This window comes from Rhodotorula toruloides (assembly GCF_000320785.1).
Source record: "Rhodotorula toruloides NP11 unplaced genomic scaffold Scaffold4, whole genome shotgun sequence".
Classification (NCBI taxonomy): domain Eukaryota; kingdom Fungi; phylum Basidiomycota; class Microbotryomycetes; order Sporidiobolales; family Sporidiobolaceae; genus Rhodotorula; species Rhodotorula toruloides.
This window is the reverse complement of record NW_015622964.1, coordinates 335,326-354,466: the sequence shown is the minus strand read 5'-3', so window position 1 is coordinate 354,466 and position 19,141 is coordinate 335,326. Positions and strand designations below refer to the sequence as shown.

Here is a 19,141-nt window from a genome sequence, read left to right as displayed (position 1 = left end):
TTCGAGCAGGAGAAGCATACAGAGACAACAGAGGCAAGGCACACGAACCGAGAGCGGAAGCGGACGACGACGACTCGTTCTCGCGCGGAACCGCAGTGTCTACAGCAGGTCAGTCTATCCGTATGCGAGCACTGCGGAAGGACCAGATATCGTCAGCGATGCGGCAGCAGAAAGGAGGGAGAGCGAAACGCACTAGATGACCCGCAAAAAAGCCCAAGTCGCGACGAACCCGACCGTTCCCGTCACGATGGCTTCGAGTCCGGCAACGAAGGTCAAGTAGCCGAGGAAGAGGATCTTGTTCGAGAAGCCGGGCAAGTGGAGACGCGAGGCCCAAGCGAGCAGGCCGTAGGCGAAGACGTAGACGGACGAAGCGGCGCCGGTGACGAAACTTCGCCATTGCCAGCTGCGTGAGCGGGCCAGAAGTCAGTCTCAGCATGCGCCTTGTAGTTTCAGCGGCGTACGCACCGGTAGTCCTCCGCACACAGGTGGAAGTAGGTAAAGAGGACAGTTGTCAAGGCGGTCGTGAGCGCCACGACGAGGGAGGTCAGGGCGAGGAAGCCGAACGCGTAGTATGCCTTCGCGCCGAAGAGGGACTGCATGAGGTAGTTGATCTCGATGAAGCCGGCGCCTGCGCGAAGAGCATGCTTAGCGATGCGAGGGGACGGTCAAAGCGGGCTGGACGCACCGAAAGGTAAGATGCCCGCGATCAAGGCTGACGGGATGGGCCTGAGCCACCAGTCGACCGTCGGTATCTGTCGAGGGATCTGGTTCACTCGCATCGGGTTCGTGATGGGCTGTCAGGAGGGAAAGTCAGCATGGTGCGAGTCTTCCCAAGCGGCAAGGGACTGACGCCTCGCTTCACTCCAATCCAGCCACCAACAATCGTGAGAGGGACGTGCAAGCCGAACCCTGCGCACGTTAACGAGCGTGAGTGCGGAATTGGACGAGCGGCTGCTGAACGAGACGTACACAGCGCGCCGATCGCCGCGAAGGTCCCGAAGGGTACGGCGCCGGCTGAACGCAAGCCGATGAGGAAGAAGTTGAGAAGGTGGAGGAAGGCGAAAAGGACGCTGCACGAGAAAGACGGTCAGCGCTTGAGCGGGTGGAGTCTGAGGAAAAGCAAACGCACGAAGGGAAGACGAGGGCGGTATAGATGATGTTCTTGCGGATTGCGTCTCCGTTCATGGTGACGTACAGGCGTGAAGAGACGTAGCCGGCGACAAACTGTCGGAGCGGATCATCAGTGAGAAGTCGCGAACCTCTGAGGGGGGAGACGAACGCACGCCAAAGAGCGTCCAACAGATGATCATGACCGTCGTCAAGGCGCCGCGGTTGCTGGGACTGAGGAAGCCGAGGAGGGCGAAAACTGTTTTCGTAAAGCGACACGTTAGCCAGTTCGACCGGGAGAGGAAGAATTGACAACGCACGTAACGTGACACCAAACATCGCCGAGACCTGCGCACCCGTTCCGACCGTGATGCAGAGCCACATCCGTCGTTTCGGCGGACGGAAGACCTCTCCGTGCAAGAGCTTCCAGCCTGAGTCGTCCTGGATCTGGTCTGCTGGGTCGAGGTCGAGATCATAGGCGGATGAGGAGACCGCGTTGTACTTCGTAATATCGCGATTGAGTGCGCGGAGGAGGACCATGCCGACCATCAGGCAGACTGTGAAGGGGACGTCAGTACCGACCCGACTGAGCGGGACGAGACGCGCGACTTACGGAAGAGGCAGATGACGATCGAGTTGATGAGTGCGAGAACGTGAATGCGAGGCTCTACGATGCGCAGGTACGAGTCCCACCGAGTCGCCCACGGTGTCGCCGATTCCTGCGCGAGAGCGGTCAGCGGAAGTTGCGTGGGCAAGTCTTCCGTACGCACCCGCCAGTAAACATCGTACGTATACGCCACGTTCTTTGCTCTGTCACCTGCCGCGACCGCGAACGTTCCCGTCGCATCGCAATCCGGACTTGAAAGCCTGCTGCCCTTCAGCGAGTCGATGCTCTGCGGCCAGACCAAAACGCCGACGATGCGACTTGCGCCCTCCTTGGGCCGTGGGTGATACTCGATCACGATTTGGAAGTGATTGTACAGCTCAAAGGTTTCTCGAGGAGCGGCCTCGGGCGCTTCGGGCGTAAGGACGGTGCGGTAACCGCCGACGGGAAATCCTGACGAGTACAGTGTCCGCCCCGCTCCATCTGCTCGCATCTCTGCTGCGGGTAGGCCGTCGACAACCCAGTTGTGCGCATAATCTCGGATGAGGGATTGGAGAAAGTCGGTCTGGTTTGGCGAGATGGTCGTCGTGCATAGCGTCTTGCACGTCTCGTTCCGCCGCATGTGCAGGTCAAAGTCAGAGTTGTAAAGGCGGTCGCCCATGACGGCGGAACCGAGCGAGAGGGGCTGAGGATGAAGAGAGGCGGGTCGACAGAAGGGTATCCGCTCGTCATAGGCGTCGTAGCTGCGGAAGCGGCGGATCAGTACGCCCTTTTCCGCCTCGCTCATCACGCCTAGGTCAGCGCAGTACCGTTACGTGGTCTGCCTGGTTCGCCTGGCTCGTCTCATGAGCCCCACAAGCGATTGAAGCGACGTCGTCTCGTCCTCCCTGCTTCTCCGCGCCCGCTGAATGATAGAGAGATCACGACTCACGGCACGAAGCCCGACGTCTCTCCGCCCCATCGCGGATGACTCCCGAGCGCATTGACGAAGAGGGGTACGAGTTCGTCGTCGACAAAGGCGTTTGGCGCGGCTCCTGGCAGGTAGAACCCTCGTGCAAGCGGTGTGGCAAGCACGGCAGCAGCTAGCAAGCGCAGCATGGCGCTCTCAGCGGGTGAGCCAGCGAGTGGTCCTCGCAGAGGTGTTCGTCGACACCTTGACCCTCGACCACGCTCGCTGCTCGCTTCTTTCGGTGCTGGGAGGGCTTGATCCTGCTGGAGAGGGTGATACGCTGCCTCTCAGCTGCGAGCGCTGACGTTCCCGGCCTCTCGCATCACCTCCTCCACCTCCCGCCAATTCTCATCAACTCTGACGGACTACGTCTCCAGGCCACCGTCTGGGGACTAGCTGGGCCCTGCGGGACCTCGTAGAAGGGACCAGAGGCGATTTTGACCCTCGCAGCGGCTCCGTCGTCGCTGTGTGGTCGAGCTTCGAGGTCCGCGGATTCGCCGGTTTCTTCCTCCTCCCTCTCTTCCTCTTCCAGCGCTGCCTGTCGAGCTTGCTGTGGAGGCCTGGTCCGCTGCCTTTACGAGGTCTCCTCTGTCGATCTCTCGGCTAAGCCCAAGGTCGTGCGCTGCTGCACAACGCTCTCCAGCCTCGCCCTCTTCTTTGCCCGCTCCCTGCTCACCCAAGTCACAGCATGAAGCGCCTGATTCTCTTTTGCGACGGCACACTCGAGGACGCCGATACGCAGAAGGACCTCGACTTGTACACCAACATCGGAAGGCTGTCAAGGGCGGTCAAGGAGCTGGACGAGCGAGAGTGAGTTCCTCTTATCCATTTTAGCGGTCGTGAATACTCGCTTACGGGTGGGCTGTGGCGCAGGAATCCGCCGGTCGAGCAGATCAAGTTCTACCAGAGCGGAGTCGGTACGGACGAGGCCGCGTTGGGTGGACTCGTCACGGTGCGTCTCGACTCACGGCGCTGTTGAAGGCCGCGAGGCTTACTCATTCACGACTCATTGCGTAGGGCGCGCTGGGACGCGGCATGATGCAGAAAGTACGCGATCTGTACGACTTTGTGGCATTGAACTGGGAGATGGGCGACGAGGTGAGCCGAGTTTTCTCGCTTTTCTTCCCGCTTTTCTTCCGAGACTGTCTGCGACGCCGAGCTCAGCTGACTTTGAACGTACGGCAGATATACCTGTTCGGGTTCTCGCGTGGCGCCTACACCGTTCGCCTGCTTTGCTCTCTACTGGTGAGTCCCCTCATTCGGCCTGCCGTCCGTGGTCGTCCTCAGTTCCGCGGATGGCTGTTTGGAGTCTTGAGAGCCTCACTACCTTCCCCTGGGCACAGAACGTGATCGGCATCCTCCCACCCCGTTCCTACCTCCACCTCTTCCCCTCGATCTTCGCGGCCCTCGACTCCCACACGGGCAAGAATGACTCGGACGACCACCGTGCCCTGAGCGAGGTGACGAAGCTGTTGAGGCCGCTTGAGGGGTTCAGGAGGGAACAGGTCAAGGCGTTGGAGGGGAAGTTTCTGGTCAAGTGCGTCGGGGTCTTTGATACGGTGCGCCCTCCCTTCCCGCTTCTCTACGTTGCTCTTCGACTGACTGATCCGATCCTCCCACAGGTCGCAACCCGTGGCCGTCCAACCTCCCTCCGCCTCGACCCCCCCTCTCCCTCCTCTACCTCTCCACGTTTCAACTCCTTCGGCTTCGACGAGTCCATACTCGAGCCCATCGTCGAAAACGCCTTTCAGGCACTTGCGATAGACGAGAGGAGGATCGACTTTAGGCCGGTCTTGTGGAATCGGTATGGGGCTGTCGGGGGTGGGAAAGGAGGGCAGGGAGGGATTCCGGGACAGAGGTTGTTGCAGGTCTGGTTTCCGGGCGCACATGCGGGTGAGTCGCGTAGATACCGCTCTTCGCTCCGTCAGTAGCACGCGTCGAGTCCCTAACTCAGGCTTTCCCCCGTCGACCCCGCTCAATGCAGACATTGGCGGCAGCTACAAAGAGTCTGACCTATCCTTTCTCACGCTCTCCTGGCTCGTCTCCGAGACCGAATCCTTCCTCGCGTTCGACTACGACTACCTCCGCCGACTCGTGGTTGGGAAGGCGGTGGCGCCTTGGGGAGCGATGGAAGCTCATCAGTGCGTTTCACGAGCATCTCTCATGGACGTTACGAGCTGACGCGAGAATCTCGATGTTGCGCAGGTCTCGTATAGGAGAGTTCCGCCTCGCGCCGCCCATGGACCGCCTCCTTCCCACTTCCTTCAACCCGTTCGTCCTTTTCCTTCTCGCTCCCTCGCTTCGCCTCACGACTACGCTTCTGACTTTTTTGACCATACACTGCAGCGCAACCTGCGAGTACTACCACCCCTCCGTCCTCGCTCGACCGCCATCACAAATCCGCCCGGACCTCCTTCCGCTACTCAAGAAGCCTGAGCTGTTCGTCAAGCTTGGCACGTGGGAGCAGGCGGTGAAGAGAGAATGGACGCTGGCGACGAAGTTGGCGAAGGTTGGAGAGGGGCAGGAGAAGGCCGCGGTTGGTGGAGGTGCGGGTATGGCGGGAGGGAGTCAAGATGTCGCAAGGCCGTCGTCAGTCACGTCTTTCACCGACAATGAGTCGCCGCATCCATCGCTGGCGTCATCGACCTCGTCCCTCCCGCTCGACAAGCCGGCCTTTGTATCCTCCGCGACTTCCCTCCCGCCTTACCTGCCTTCGACCACCCTCCCCGCCTACCCACGCGCCCCTGTGACTGCCCCGTCGACACAGCCGCCGTTCGACGAGGACCCGGACCCGTTCGCGGTGCTTTCGAGACGCAAGAAGGGTGAACCGACGGTGCTGGCGTCAGCGCGGCGTCTCCTCCACCGCCTCGAGAGTCGTGGACGCCACATCGTCGCTCAGCGGTATGCGTAGAGACGGCCAGGAGGCTCAGGAGGGGTAGAGGACGCCTGTTACGACCTCGTCCGCCTCGCTCGCCCAGCCAGGTTGTGAACTCTCTCGAGTCCAGCTTCCGAGGGCGTGCCCGGGTGTATCGTTATCCTTGCAGTGCAGCGGTCTGTGTGTACACTGTGCCTGTGCGCTCGAAAGAGAGAGCACATCCATCTTCTCCCTCGTCCTCACACACCCTTCTCCTCGTCACCTTCTGTTCCCGACTGAATTCGCTCGGGATGGACGCTGCTGCTTCACCGGAACACCCTGACGGACTCGTGCGCACTGTCACGCCCAATGGCTCGCTCGCCTGGGCTCCTCCCGCTCAGCCAGGCCAGCAGGACCCGCCTCTCCCGACGACCCCGTCTTCATCGCTCAACTTGAAGCGCGCGCGCTCGCCGGGACAGCAGGCGCACGCGCAGGGACAGCAACATGACGACGACGACGTTGACGCAGAGGGAGAACCCGACGTGCCCTCCAACGCGACGCCCGCCGTCACCGCCAGCGTCGACCAACATCCCCCGCTGAACGACGCTCCTCCCGCCGGTGCTGCTGGTCCCGCTGGGCCTACCCAGGCTGAGCATGACGACGGCGAACCGTCATCGAAGAGGCCGCGCAGGGCGGCAGCGCAGGCATCGGCGAGGGCGACTCGCCAACTCTCGAAGCAGCAGAGGGGCGACTCGAGCAGCGACGAGGACGAGGAGGTCATCGACGCGACGGACGAGGGCAACCAAGACATTGCAGTTGATAACAAACTTGCGCCCGCTCCGCCTCCGCCGGTCAAGAAGGAGCCCAAACCCAAACCCGAGCGCAAGAAGCCGGGTCCGAGGATTCACAAGCTCCCCAAGTCCGCCCTGGCTCAGCAACAGCAACACCAGATTCCTCCGCCTACTCTCGACCTCGCCATCGCGCCCGGTGTGCCCGGCGCCGGTCCGCTTGTTGGCGACTTGGCCGTCCTCGACCCAGTCGCAGGTCCATCGGGAACGGCTGGCGACGGCGCACCTGGCCCTGCTGCACCTTTGGCACCTCCTCCCGAGCCTATCATTGCCCACCTCGTCCCGGTCCAGCCGTCCGACGGCGAGATGCCCGAACGCACGGCGTACGACAAGGCCGTCGACGACTACATCCTCAGCTTGCACCCTATCAAGCGCAATAAAGCTCTCAGTGTGTCAGAGCTCGCTGTCTCTTCACCTTGTTGTGGCATGACTGACGATGAATTGCAACCCGCAGTGACCGACGCGCTGCACGACCTCGTCCTCAAGATCCTCATCGAGCCGCAGAACACGCAACTCGGCGACCCGCAGCTGCGCTTCTGGGTCCGCCAGCGCTTCACCCTCCTCGAGCAGCCCGAAGGCAAGTACGTCCTCCACGACTACAAGAAGGTCGTCCTCAAGGACGCCTTGTGGGAAACGATCGCCTCTGCGCACGCCGAGACCAAGCACGGCGGACGCGACAAGACTTATGCGGCGGTCAAGAAGGGGTGGTCGTATGTCCCGAAAGAGGTCGTCACCGTTTTCGTCAAGCTTTGCCCGACGTGCGGCGGGAAGCGCGCGACGGAGCGCAAGAGCACGGGTCCGAGGGAGAAGAAGCCGAAGGAGCCGAAGGCTGAGGGGCTGCCGACTGTTCTGGCGGGCGCGGACGGGCAGGACATTCAGGCGCGTGCGGCGGCGGCGCAGCAGCTCCGGACGGCCGAGAGTGGGAACGCCGTGGCTGGCCCGTCGAGCTCGACGGACGACGCGACGGCTGCGCTCGTTGCGGCGCTCGGAGCGTCGCACAACAGCCATGCGCTCAACATGCGCGCCTCGTTCGAAGCAGGCCAGGCGGGACCAAGCGGCGAGAAGGGTGCTGGGTACGGCCAGAACGGCGTCGGGCTGTTGCCGCAACCATCGCAGCAGGGTCAGCAGGGTCAGCAGCAACAGTCGCAGGGTCCTGCCGCCGCCGCCTTCCTCCCCCTTCCGCAACAAGCGCATAACGGTCCCCCGCTCTCGTCGCTCCTCGCCGCCGGCGCCGGACAAGCGCACCAGCACCCGATGCACCCAATGCCCCTGTACGCCTATCACCCTCACGCTCAGCACCAGCACCCGCAACACCAGCTTCCGCCTCCTCAACAGTCGCATCCGCACACTCTCCCTCTCCCGCCCGCTCAGTACGGCGCAGCGCAGTACCACCCTTACACAGCGCATCCCGACTACCCGCCTCTTCCTATGCCGCCTCCGCCGCAGCCGTGAGCGCTTTCCGGCGCTCGAACAACTACCCACCTTTCGCCTTTCTTGTTCGCGTCACTTCTTCCTCCCCTTGTTAGTGCCGTCTTCTCGATTGTTGTGGATTCCTTACATCGCGCTCCTCCTCGTAGCTCTCTCTCCGCCCCAGTCGTCCTGGAGACTGCTGTACATGGCTTCCCCTCTCCGATTTGCAAGGAGTCGCGCACACAGGACACTCTTCTGACTGCCTGGCAATAAGAGTCTTGCTGCAGAGACTCGTGCGGGAACACCCAACGCAAGGAGAGCCGCAGGAAAGCGAGAACGGCCGTCGAGAGCACGCTCGCACAGCTTGTGGGATGTGTATGCAAGTTAAGTGCCGCTTACATAGCAAGCTCGGTTGATCTAGTTGGTTATGATGCGGACCTAATACTTTCTGTGTTTAGTCCGATGTCGGCGGTTCGATCCCGCCACTGAGCAGGCTCTTCTTTTTGCCTCTCGCTCCCTCTTCTTTTGCTGCGTCCGCGGCTGTTGTAGGCCTTTCTCACAGCTCGTTTCTAAGACTCGCCCGCCGACCGAAGAAAGCGCCGCCTTCGTCTGGGATCCTTCTCACCCTCCTTCCTCCCTCTCTCTCCCTCCTTTCCGCTATTCTTTGCTCGTCGCGATTCACTCTTTCTGTCGCTTGGCTCGCTTATAAAGCGTAAATTCACTCTCGCCATGTCAGGCGTCCTTTCCCCCTCGCCCGCGAGCGCGCCCCACCCCATCGTCGCCGTTTCGTCCGGAAGCGACGAAGCGAACGAGGGCATCGCAGGGCTCCCGAACGGTACGCACAGCACAAGTGCACTGCTCGAGTAGTTCTGCACGAGCGCGCTGACTCATCGCGACCCACAGACTCGCCCCCTCTCCCTGCGTCCCTCGTCACTCTCCCGACCGAACTGTTGTCGACCATCCTCTCGCTCGCCATGGATCTCCACCTTTGCAGCGACAGAGACAGACTACAATTTGGCGTGGTCATGCTGAACAAGCGCGTCTTCGAGGTCGCCTATCCGATCTGGTCGCGCAACTTGTGCATCGAGGCGCTGGAGGACCAGGGCGACACCGTCTTCACAGCTTTGTTCAGCAACCCCACACGTGGTACCGCGGTTGTGCACCTCGCTCCTCAGCTCTCCAGTTGTCTGCCGAACCTCCAATGCTCGATGCTCCGGCGCATGCACGCCCTCACATACCTCTGCATCTCGTTCGCAGACAACGAGGACTGCCGAGAAGTCCCTCCTTGCTTCTATGATGCTCTAAAGTCCTTCCGCGTGCTTGAGACCCTTTCGCTCACATTCATATCCCGTTACAGGTGGAAAGAGCCGCCCGTCCCGCCTGGCTTTTCCCTCGAGCGCGACGTGCCTTCGTTGCGCAGACTCATTGCCCTCCACGATGGAAACGTAACCCTTGCGCAGGTCATGCCCGGGCTGTCGCTCTTGACGCACCTTGAGACCCAGACGTTCAGCTTCGCCGGAGCTGCCGTGCCGTGGCGCACTCTGCTCTACCTGGACATCGACGAGGAGTCCATCGAGCCTGATCATGACATCTGGACATTCCTTCAGTCCCTTCTAGATGCCTAAAAAACAGGGGTGCGTCAATCTTTGCCATCTTGCGCACTGCGTCAAGTTGATCACGCTCGTCCATGCAGCCAATCGCCCTTCGACGTCTGCGCCTCCGCGTACCTGACGACCCTCACCCGCGCAACTTGCCAGCAAGCTGCTGGTTCCTCGGCGTGTTGACCGCTTTGACGGCAGCCAATGTTGCGGAGCTGGCATTTGTCGACCTCGACTACAGCATTGCAACGGCAGGCGAAGCGCACAGCTTCCGCCTCACGACTGTGCGTAGCCTCCAGCTTGGTTTGCGGACAAGCTGGCAGGGCCAGGTATGATGCTTTCCTTCGCTTGAGGGCTTTCTCGTCCGCTCACAGGCTCGTCTCTGCAGGACGTGCTGAAAGGGCTCCAGACGGTCTTGGCATTCTTTCCCGACCTTCTCCTACTGCGCATCAGCGGATTCCCAGCTCCCATGCGCGCCGGCGAGGAGCTCGATGCGGTTTCTGCCCAGTCAGCGATCCTCGAGGCGTGTGGAAAAGGTCGTCTCGAGCCCAGCTTCCGCACACTCGGCAGGTTGCTGCGCCACCTTCGAGGAATGCCAGTACTGCAGGTCATCCTTGAACTCGACACGGAGGGGACGAAGATCCGTTGGAGGAGGCAAAAGCGGGATGAGGGATTCGTCGCGGAGGGTTGGACGGATATATAGCTGGCCTTCGTCTCTCCAACCTGCTTCGTCGATCCCTCCTCTACTCTGAACCTGTAGCGCTGCTTTGTCGCGCTGTCAGGCGTGCATCCACCTCGCCGACCTCTTCACGCGTTTTTCCTCTCTCTGTTTCCCCTCCGGTCTGTGCTCGCTCGTCTCTAGCTCATCGGATTTTTCCTCTCTCTGTAAAGCAGTACCGTCCAGCCATAACGGAGGAGAGTGACCTGGCGATGCGCTTCCTTGTGCTCGTTGACATCTGTCTCCTCACTCGCTTCCCGCTTCCACGGTGTTGCTGGACTTGTGCACATTCTTGGGCGCGCTGCTAACGTATTTTGCGACACGTCCAGCGCAGCTTTCGCACCGTCTCCCTCTCCTCGCTCGCACGCTCCTCGCTCTCGACCCCCGTCCCTTTCTTCCTCGTCTCTTCCTCGCGCTCAGTGCTCGGATTCCATTCACTCGGCTTCAATGCTGTGTAGTCCACGCTCCCTTTGTCCTTCCGTAGCTGAAGAATCCCGCTCTGCCTCTCTTCGGATCCACATGCCGCAAGTATGCGTCGTCTCGTGCTCTCCTCCGCTCGCTCGCGCCGTTCTGGCCATCCTTATCGCTCACGGCCTCGACTCGACTGCGTCCCGCTGTCGCCGACTTTCCACCTCGTCGACTGCCTGTACGTTCTCCCTCTCCCCTCTTCCTTCTCCGTCCCCTCATCCTCGATACTACTCTGAGCGCTCGCTGCACCAGTCGCGTTCACTCAGTGGAGGTATCCACACGTTTCATAGCTGCTCTCCAAAGCCCTCTACTTTGCAAGCGTCGAGTGCTCCCTCACATCCCCACTCGGCTTCCTTCAATCGCCAGCACGCACAAGCGCATCGCACGCCCCGCAGACCGGTCATGGAGGTCGCGTACGCCCAGCTGAAGCGCTACTGGGGCTTCCCATCGTTCCGAGGAGTCCAGGCTGAGGTGCGTTCGTCGCCCCACTCGTCCAGCCTGATATTTCAGCGATACTCAACTCGGCCCTCGCCCGCAGGTCATCCAGAGGCTCGTCGTCGAGAGTCAAAATGCTCTCTGCATCATGCCGACGGGCGGCGGAAAGAGTCTCGTCTTTCAAGTCCCGGCACTTGTCAGTCCCGCTCGACCGCCCTCTTCCTCGAACTCGCTGACCCTGTTCGTTTCGACAGTGCTTCGACGGCCTCACACTCGTTATCTCTCCTCTCATCGCCCTGTCGAAAGACCAGGTCGACAACTTGAAGAAGCGAGGCGTCCCGGCCGCAGCGCTCGACTCGAGCTTGACGACGGAAGAGAGTTCGGAGGTCAGGAGACAGCTGCGCGAGGGGACGCTCAAAATCCTCTACGTCGCGCCGGAGAGGTCAGCCCGGCTCACATTCCGTTGACTGGCTCGGTATGCTAACTCGCCCTCGCAGGCTGAACAATGAAATGTTCGTCTCGATGATCTCGGAGCAGAAGATTTCGCTTCTCGCCGTCGAGTACGTCCGCATTGCATGAAAGTGTGGAGCGCTTGCCGACACGAGTTGCTTTGCTCTAGCGAGAGCCACTGCGTCTCCGAATGGGGTTGGTCTTGTTCGCACCTCAGCTTATCACGCCGCTCGCTAACGAACGTCTCGTGCAGGCCCATCCTTCCGCGCGGAGTACCTCAAAGTGTCGCGCTTCGCCAAGGAGATCGCTGCCGAACGCGTTCTCTGCTTGACGGCCACGGCGACGCCTTCCGTCATCACCGACATCTGCGACTCGACGAACGGGTTCGACATCGACCGCGAGAAGGGCGTCTTCTCGACCGGTACCTTCCGTCCCAAGTGCGTCGCGGCGGTTCCGGAATTGCGTGGGAGCGAAAGCTCACCTCGCGTGCGGCAGCCTTTCCATCTCGATCAAGCCGTGCGCCAACTTCAAGGCCAAGTTCGCTGTCCTCGTTCCGGCGCTCAAGTCCCGCGGTGACGGCGCAGCGATCGTCTACGTCACGACGCAGAAGCAGGCGGAGGAAGTTGCGCAAGAGCTGCACGACCTGCACGGAATCGAAGCTCGCCCCTACCACGCTGGTTTGAAGGCGGACGACAGGAAGACTATCCAAGACTGGTTCATTGGCGGGAACGGAGTCGTCGTTGCGACGATCGCGTTCGGGATGGGCATCGACAAGGCGAATATTCGCATGGTCGCGCACTTTCAGCTGCCCAAGACGCTCGAGAACTACTCGTGCGTTTGGCCCTTCTGATCATCTGCATGTTCGCCTTGCTCACGCTTCCTCCGCAGGCAAGAGATCGGCCGCGCGGGACGTGACGGTCTTCCTTCGCTCTGCTTGATGGTGTGAGTCCAGCGGGGCTCGGCGTGGTGCGCTATCGCTCACGCTTGGACGCTCTCGCAGTCCCTCGGCTTCTGACATGCCTATCCTTGAGTCGTTCGCGTGCGTACTACGCCTGGCGCTCCCTGGTGCCGGTATCCTGACCATCTCGGACTTACAGTCGCGCCAACACTCCCTCTTTGCGCTCGATCCGCACCTGGCTCGACGCCTTCTTCATCTCGCCCCTCGACGACGACGGTACCATCTCGGCAGACCACTACAAGATGAGCAACGAGTTCGACATCGGCGTACGTCTCGCTGCCTTGCCTCGTCTCAGCAATTACTGACGATCGTACGTCGCAGCGCAATACGCTCAGCCTCCTCTTCACGATCCTCGAGCTGCAGTACGGCCTCATCCGCGCGACCACGCCCTTCTACTCGACTTACACGATCAAGCCTCTCGAGAACAACCCCTCCGCCTTCCCGAACGTCCTGAGCGACCGCTCGCCCGAGGCCGTCGCTCTGCAGAAGCACTGGAAGCAGGGCAGGATCTGGCATACGATTGATGTCGTCGGAACGGCCGAGGCGGAGGGTATTGAGCGCTCGAAGCTCGTCAGGCAGATCTCGCGCTGGGAGATGTGAGTTTCGCTCTTCTTCGCACCCTTTTGTCTCTTGCTCACGCTCATCGCGCCCGCAGGAACGGCTGGTGCGAAGTCAAGGTCGGCGGCGTCCGGATGCGGTACAAGATCGAGAACGTGCTTCCCGAGCTCGATGAGGATATCGAGGAACTCGCCAACGCCATCTTCAAGCAGCTGCATGAGCGCGAGGAGGCGGACGTCAAGCGCTTGAGGAACGTCGCCGAGTTTGTCAAGGGGGGACAATGTACGCGCGAGTTCTTCCGTGCTGGCTATGCCGAGCTGATGTCGGTACGCAGGCTACGCGCACCTCCTCGCTTGCTACTTTGGCGACGACAAGGCTGTCCCCGAGAAAGGCTGCGGAATCTGCTCGGTGCGTCTTTCGGGACCTTCCGCTTCCCTTCGCATCGAGCTGACCTCCGAGCGACGCTCGCAGTTCTGCAAGACCCGTCAAGCGATCCCTTTCCAGCCAAAATACGACAGCGCCTTCTCCGACAAACAAGTCCGTTTCGTCCTCGGCGTCTGCGGCGTGCGCGACGACCCTCGCTTCCTCGCCCGCTTCGCTTTCGGCGTCTCCTCCCCTCGCATCACCCAGCTCGGCTTGTCGAAGCACGAGATTTTCGGCTGCTGCGAGACGGCGGACTTCAATAAGCTGCTTGAGCGGTTCGAGGCCGAGTGCGAGGAGCAGGGGTACCGCAACAGGGCGGTGTTGGCCCCGCCGAAGACGAATGCGCGCGCTAAGGAGGGCGAGGCGGATGGCAAGGAGGCGACTGGAGCAAAGAAGGCGCCTGCGAAGAGGGCGGCCAGCGGAGGAGCGAAGGCGGGCGGGGCGGCGAAGAAGGCCAAGAAGTGAAGGAGGAGAATGGTAGACTCGCTTGTTCCGCATGTTCAGTACCCCGCTTGTCCTTTGAATACCTCTCATCCTGCATTTGCAACCATACCTCGCTTCGATAAATCTACAGCTTCCCGCCTGGACTCATGCTCCGTCGCTCAAAGCCCTCAAACTCCCGCTCGACTTCGACACGGATCTTGCGCACCATCTCCTCACCTTTTTCGTCCGTGAGCTCGTCGCGGCCGATCCACATGTGTCGAGCTTTTGGCTGCGAGGAGCTGGAAGCGGAGGGGAAGGGGGCTGGCACGAAGTGGAAGTGTAGGTGCGGGACAACCTGGGCATAGCCTTGCTGTGGACGAGAGAGACGTCAATGTCTGCACGTTCTTCGGCGTGTGCAAGCTGGCCATGCGGTGCCCATAGACGCTGCGCAGAGCAAGCGAGCGGGGAGCGAAAGAAGCGTACGTTCGAGACAACGTTGAAGTCCGGCTGTCCAGTCGCTGTACCAGCGGGTGCTTCAGCAACTCAGGAGAGCCTCTGAGTGAAGAAAGGGTACGCACCTCGACACAGCGCTCGCGTCAGTCGGGGCATGACCCGTCCCAGATGCGCTCCTAGGTCGTCTGGCAGGTCCGTTCTGCCGATGAACTTGTCAGCCGATGATATCTCACTCTCGGGCATTTAAGCGCTTCGCGATACTCACACTCGCTGGTGATGCCGTTTCGGAATGAGCAGGAGGTGGCCAGGGCGAATCGGCAGAATATCTGCGCGGGACGGCGTCAGTTACGCTTCGCACGTTCCCGTGGAATCGCAGCCATCCTACCCAAGAATGCCATGACATGTTCATCCTCGTACGCCTGTGGAGGACGCCGTCAGTCGCTCACTCGCTCGACCTTCGCAGGGTAACACACCGTGAAAGCGGGCTCCTCTCGCGCGACGATATTACAGAACGTGCAGCCTTCCTCCCGTACACCGCTGAGCTCTGCCCGCTCGACCTCTGCGCGCTTGTCGAGCCCACCAGCTGGACGTGGGGCTGCCGACTGATGAGAAGAGCGAGAGGAGGAGGTGGACGGCTCGAGGTGCGCTGCGCGTTTGGCGAAGCGGTCGATGAAGTGAGAAGTCATGATTAGCGGTGTCTGTTGGTCCAGCAAGTCCTTCAGAGCGTGTGAGCGTGACAAGTCGAGGGTTGACAGTCGCGATGAGGAGTTGGCGTCCACCGCACCGCTCTCATGGCGCTGAGGCAGCGGAGAAAGGGCTCACCAGCTCCAGCAGACACGACTCATGCCGCCCAAACAAAGCAGGATGGCCCCGGAGTAGCGTGCGTCTTTGTTGTCCTCCTCGTCTTGATCGAACTTGCTGACGGTCTAACTCGACGAACACCCGCAGTTCTTCGCCGCTGATACCGCGCAAGACACTCGCACTGGTCCTACTATGCGTCCAGAACGCGTCCGTCTCGATCCTGACCCGCCAGTCCCGCACGACATCCTCCCGCTCCCTCTACAACCCCTCCGTCGCCGTCTTCACCGCCGAACTCATCAAGGCGGCGCTGTCAATCTCGATGCTGGCGGTAGAACGGAGGAAAGTGTCCAGGGCAAAGGCAGGGAGTGGAGGGTACCTCTGGCACGCCGGAGCGGCGGTCCAGGATCTCGCGCGGAATCAGCGGACAGAGGTGGTCAAGCTTGCGGTGCCTGCGATGCTGTACGCCCTGCAGAATACGCTCCTTGTGAGTTTCCGCTCGCCTGTCTCGCGAAGGCCCGCAGCTGACCGTTTCCACGCAGTACGTCGCACTGTCGAATTTGGATGCCGCGACGTATCAGACGACCTACCAGGTGCGCTCGCTTCACTTTTTGGCAGGCGGGGTCATACTGACGCTCGTGGCGACGCAGCTCAAGCTCCTCACAACCGCCATCTTTTCCATCCTCTTCTTCCGCCGCTCCCTCTCCGTCCAGAAATGGATCTCCCTCATCCTCCTCACCACAGGCGTCGCCATCGTCCAGCTCGAGTCGTCCGAGCCCAAACCCTCTCCAACGCGCCATGTATCCCTTTCGCAAGATCCGACCAAAGGCTTCGCGGCGATCCTGGCGGCTTGCTTGAGCAGCGGACTCGCGGGCGCATGGTTCGAATGGGTTCTCAAGAGCCCTCCTTCGTCCGCGCCGACTCCCGCAGCAACTCCCGACTCGCCTAAATCGCCTTCCCTCCAGTTGCGCAAGAATTCGCCCTCCCTCTGGGCTCGCAACCTCCAACTCTCCGTCCCCTCACTCCTCTTCTCGTTCTCCGGCGTCCTCCTGTCCTCGCCTATACGCAACGCATTTGAGAAGCGCGGTTTGGAGGAAGCAGTCCGGGCTTTGGGAGGGATGTGGACTGGGTTCACACCGCTCGTTTGGTGTGTCGTGCTGAACCAGGCGCTCGGAGGGCTGCTGGTTGCGATGGTGCGTGTTTTCCGCTTGACATCAGTGCTTCGCGCATCGCTGACGCTGTCGTCTTGCGCAGGTCGTCCGAGAAGCGGACAGCGTCGCAAAGGGCTTCGCGACAAGCATTGCCATCGTCCGTGGGTCGCTCCCCCTTCCATTCTCTTTGATCCACGGCTCAAGCTCGTCTCCTACAGTCTCAACACTCGCCTCGGCCGTCCTATTCGGCGTTGTGCCAGGAACGATGCTCATCGTCGGCGGACTGCTGGTCATCTCGTCGACGGTCCTGTACTCTCTAGACAAAGACTAAACCCCTCTTATCGCATTGTTGTGCATGCAATCCATAGACGTGTCCTCCTTTCTCGCTGGAGTGCTGGAGGAACTACGAATGCCCAAAGACTCTCTCCTCCCCTTCGCGCGGAACGAGCAACTCCACAGGCGGGGGCGGCAGTTCTCTCGGATCGTCGCTCGCGAGCTCCGAGTCGTGACTCGGGTCCGGTCCGGCCTCGCTGTCTTCGTCGGTGAGAGAATCCGAGTCGGGCTCGGAGAAGAGGAAGTCGATTGAGGTCGAGAGTGGGATGCCGGCTGCGACGAGGTAGTCGTTGTTCCTGCGAGTTTTTCCTCGATCAGTACGGACAGGCGAGAGCCACACCGTCGCTGAGCAGGATCTGCGTAACCTGCTCGACGAGACTCACCAGAACCGACTCGTATGCCTCGCGCCCGAATCGCACAAGATCGTCACGATCCGCTTCCCCCGCCCTCTTCGTCCCCACTTCCGCGCGAGCCGTACGCACGCGACGAGGTTGACGGCGGATGAGGAGCCGAGGAAGAGGCCGTCGTGGAGAGCGAGGTGGCGGGACATGGCGACTGCTTCGGCGTCGGTGACTCTGCGAGAGGTGGGGATGAGCAGAAGCAAGGAAAGCGTAGAGACGGAGAGGAAGTACCGGAAAGCGTCGTCGATGATGGGTAATGCTCGAGCGAGGTTCTTGGTTATCCGGTTCAGGCCGATCCCTTCGACAATCTGCAACTATGGGTCAGCTTCGCGAGATTAGGTCGCTCGGAGAGCACTCGTACCGTGTCGACCTGATGCCGTCTCCGCTTGCCTTCCGACTCGGTCTCCGCGTACATCACGCCGTCGTGAATCTGCGGAACGTCGAGTCAGCCGCGTCTTCTCGATGAACTCCAGCAGTGCACGAACCTTATGATACAGTCCGCTCCCCTGCGGATCCGCCAACACAATCTCGCACGCCCCGCCTGTCTTCTCCTTCAAAACCTTCCCAACGCCCGCAATCGTTCCTCCGGTCCCGGCACCACTAACGAACCCATCCACCCTCCCCGCCGTCTGCTTCCAGATCTCTACCGCCGTGCCCTGCTCGTGCGCGAGCATGTTCGACGTGTTCTCGAACTGGTCGGCGAAGACGCCGCGTGGTGGATCGCGGTAGGGCGTGAAAGGCTGGAGGGTAGAGGCGTCTGTCGAGGGGGTGGAAGAACGAGGAGGAGTACGAGACGTGACGAGCATATCGGGCGCGTTGCGGGATGAGGAGGACGATGGAGCGGGAGTGACGGAGCGAGGGGTTTGCGAAGGAGTGTCGCCGCTTGTTGTCGAAACGACCGTCTGCTTGCCGAATTCGAGTGCTCGTTGCCGCGCGAGGTTGACGTAGTGTCGTCGGTCGACGATGGAGACTGGTCGGACCGGCTCGACTTCTGCGCCAAAGACCTCGAGCATCTGAATCTTCTCCTTGGCAACGTCGTCGGCTAGGACGATGTCTGCCAGAAGAAAGTGTCAACAGAATCTGTACGAGGGTAGTAGCGAAAGTACATACGAGCTTTGTACCCTCTTGCGCGAGCGATTCCAGCAATCGAGATACCGGTGCTGCCGGAAGTTCCCTCAAAGATGCACGAGCCGGTATCGGGGTGAATCAGGCCTTCTTCCTCAGCTTGTTTGATGACTGCCGGTGAAGAGTTGGCGATGAAGGAGCTTGAGAGGGAGGAGCGACGCACTTTGGAGAGAAACGCGGTCCTTGACGGATCCGAACGGGTTCATGTACTCGCATTTGCCCTGTGGACCAGGAGGGATCGGCTTCATCATCAGCTCGGGTCTTCCTTGACTCGGCTGCTGATTAAGCGGACGAAAGCTGGCCTCACCAGAATATCGACGCCGAGAGCATCGCTGAGCGACCTTATCCGGACGAGCGGCGTGTTTCCTGCGTCGTCGAGGAAGAGATATCAACGAAGTGGTACTTGTGTATTTCCCTGAAGCAATAGACAGGTTCCCAGCGAGCGCGCTCACCTATCAACGCCTCGACCCCGTCAACAACTTCATCTCCCCTAATCTCAATCGCCCTCTTCTCCGCCTTCCTCCTCAAGCTTCTCTTCCACGCATCAAGCGCATAGAGCGCCAATCCCGTCAGCGACAAGGAGAGGGAGAAACCGAGTGTGAGGCCGAGGACGAGCGAGCGTTTTGGACCGAGTCGGGAGGGGCGGATCCACCAAGGTAAGGGGAGGGCGAGGAGCGGATGTCGCAAGGCCCATGGGATCAGGGAAGTCGTCGTCATCGGGTGTTGCGGGAGAGGGAGGATGGGCGAGGGAATGTCGGGAGATGAGGGGAAGCAGGAGGCGCGACAAACCGCTCAGATGGCCGCCGGAGAGCTGAGGAGCTGAATCAGGAGCTTTCGAGACGGTCTAGCTACTGGCGACGGCAGCTCGAGCTGTTGAGGCGTGCGAGCGAAGCAAAGAAGGCGAACCCGCGAATAACGGCGGGAGGTGCGACCTCGAGCGTACCAGGACGAGGTCTCTAAGGGCTCGCAGCGCTGCTAGAGACAGCTACGGTAGCTGGAATACAGCGGCAGCCCAAAGGAAGGATAACGATAAGAGCGAAGAGGGCTGTCTCGCGGAAGGAGTACCAGTACAGCGGG

The 19,141-nt window shown here is 60.9% G+C and overlaps 8 protein-coding genes across 8 annotated transcripts; 5 read left to right on the top strand and 3 right to left on the bottom strand.

The window, feature by feature from the left end:
• Positions 1-109: 109 nt before the first annotated feature.
• Positions 110-2,809, bottom strand: RHTO_06146 (endosomal integral membrane protein, P24a; the record flags this gene model as incomplete). Its single annotated transcript, XM_016419807.1, has 12 exons — positions 110-131; positions 194-403; positions 466-628; positions 686-794; positions 851-909; positions 970-1,070; positions 1,130-1,224; positions 1,284-1,366; positions 1,428-1,664; positions 1,721-1,826; positions 1,878-2,454; positions 2,643-2,809. 12 exons carry the CDS (start codon positions 2,807-2,809, stop codon positions 110-112), a joined length of 1,929 nt encoding a protein of 642 aa, XP_016275261.1.
• Positions 2,810-3,348: 539 nt separating this feature from the next.
• RHTO_06145 (protein of unknown function DUF2235) lies at positions 3,349-5,571 on the top strand (the record flags this gene model as incomplete). Its single annotated transcript, XM_016419806.1, has 9 exons — positions 3,349-3,470; positions 3,534-3,612; positions 3,678-3,758; positions 3,846-3,905; positions 4,004-4,219; positions 4,283-4,553; positions 4,645-4,801; positions 4,866-4,931; positions 5,007-5,571. 9 exons carry the CDS (start codon positions 3,349-3,351, stop codon positions 5,569-5,571), a joined length of 1,617 nt encoding a protein of 538 aa, XP_016275260.1.
• Positions 5,572-5,825: 254 nt separating this feature from the next.
• On the top strand, positions 5,826-7,814 carry RHTO_06144 (uncharacterized protein; the record flags this gene model as incomplete). Its single annotated transcript, XM_016419805.1, has 2 exons — positions 5,826-6,750; positions 6,817-7,814. 2 exons carry the CDS (start codon positions 5,826-5,828, stop codon positions 7,812-7,814), a joined length of 1,923 nt encoding a protein of 640 aa, XP_016275259.1.
• Positions 7,815-8,501: 687 nt separating this feature from the next.
• On the top strand, positions 8,502-10,073 carry RHTO_06143 (uncharacterized protein; the record flags this gene model as incomplete). The annotated part of the gene is made up of 4 exons (XM_016419804.1): positions 8,502-8,607; positions 8,676-9,175; positions 9,466-9,654; positions 9,759-10,073. 4 exons carry the CDS (start codon positions 8,502-8,504, stop codon positions 10,071-10,073), a joined length of 1,110 nt encoding a protein of 369 aa, XP_016275258.1.
• An 885-nt stretch (positions 10,074-10,958) lies between these two features.
• RHTO_06142 (ATP-dependent helicase) lies at positions 10,959-13,845 on the top strand (the record flags this gene model as incomplete). Its single annotated transcript, XM_016419803.1, has 14 exons — positions 10,959-11,027; positions 11,095-11,187; positions 11,246-11,433; positions 11,489-11,551; positions 11,611-11,636; positions 11,695-11,878; positions 11,937-12,272; positions 12,330-12,383; positions 12,442-12,480; positions 12,539-12,665; positions 12,721-12,995; positions 13,055-13,239; positions 13,292-13,365; positions 13,429-13,845. 14 exons carry the CDS (start codon positions 10,959-10,961, stop codon positions 13,843-13,845), a joined length of 2,130 nt encoding a protein of 709 aa, XP_016275257.1.
• A 103-nt stretch (positions 13,846-13,948) lies between these two features.
• Positions 13,949-14,942, bottom strand: RHTO_06141 (histidine triad nucleotide binding protein; the record flags this gene model as incomplete). The annotated part of the gene is made up of 6 exons (XM_016419802.1): positions 13,949-14,173; positions 14,287-14,321; positions 14,382-14,455; positions 14,522-14,582; positions 14,642-14,675; positions 14,730-14,942. 6 exons carry the CDS (start codon positions 14,940-14,942, stop codon positions 13,949-13,951), a joined length of 642 nt encoding a protein of 213 aa, XP_016275256.1.
• Positions 14,943-15,047: 105 nt separating this feature from the next.
• RHTO_06140 (UDP-galactose transporter) lies at positions 15,048-16,536 on the top strand (the record flags this gene model as incomplete). Its single annotated transcript, XM_016419801.1, has 6 exons — positions 15,048-15,136; positions 15,205-15,541; positions 15,597-15,647; positions 15,705-16,247; positions 16,309-16,366; positions 16,424-16,536. 6 exons carry the CDS (start codon positions 15,048-15,050, stop codon positions 16,534-16,536), a joined length of 1,191 nt encoding a protein of 396 aa, XP_016275255.1.
• A 72-nt stretch (positions 16,537-16,608) lies between these two features.
• On the bottom strand, positions 16,609-18,781 carry RHTO_06139 (cysteine synthase; the record flags this gene model as incomplete). The annotated part of the gene is made up of 9 exons (XM_016419800.1): positions 16,609-16,834; positions 16,922-17,113; positions 17,171-17,247; positions 17,301-17,369; positions 17,425-17,993; positions 18,050-18,175; positions 18,228-18,285; positions 18,372-18,430; positions 18,517-18,781. The coding sequence occupies 9 exons, from the start codon at positions 18,779-18,781 to the stop codon at positions 16,609-16,611; spliced, it is 1,641 nt and encodes a 546-aa protein (XP_016275254.1).
• Positions 18,782-19,141: the final 360 nt, after the last annotated feature.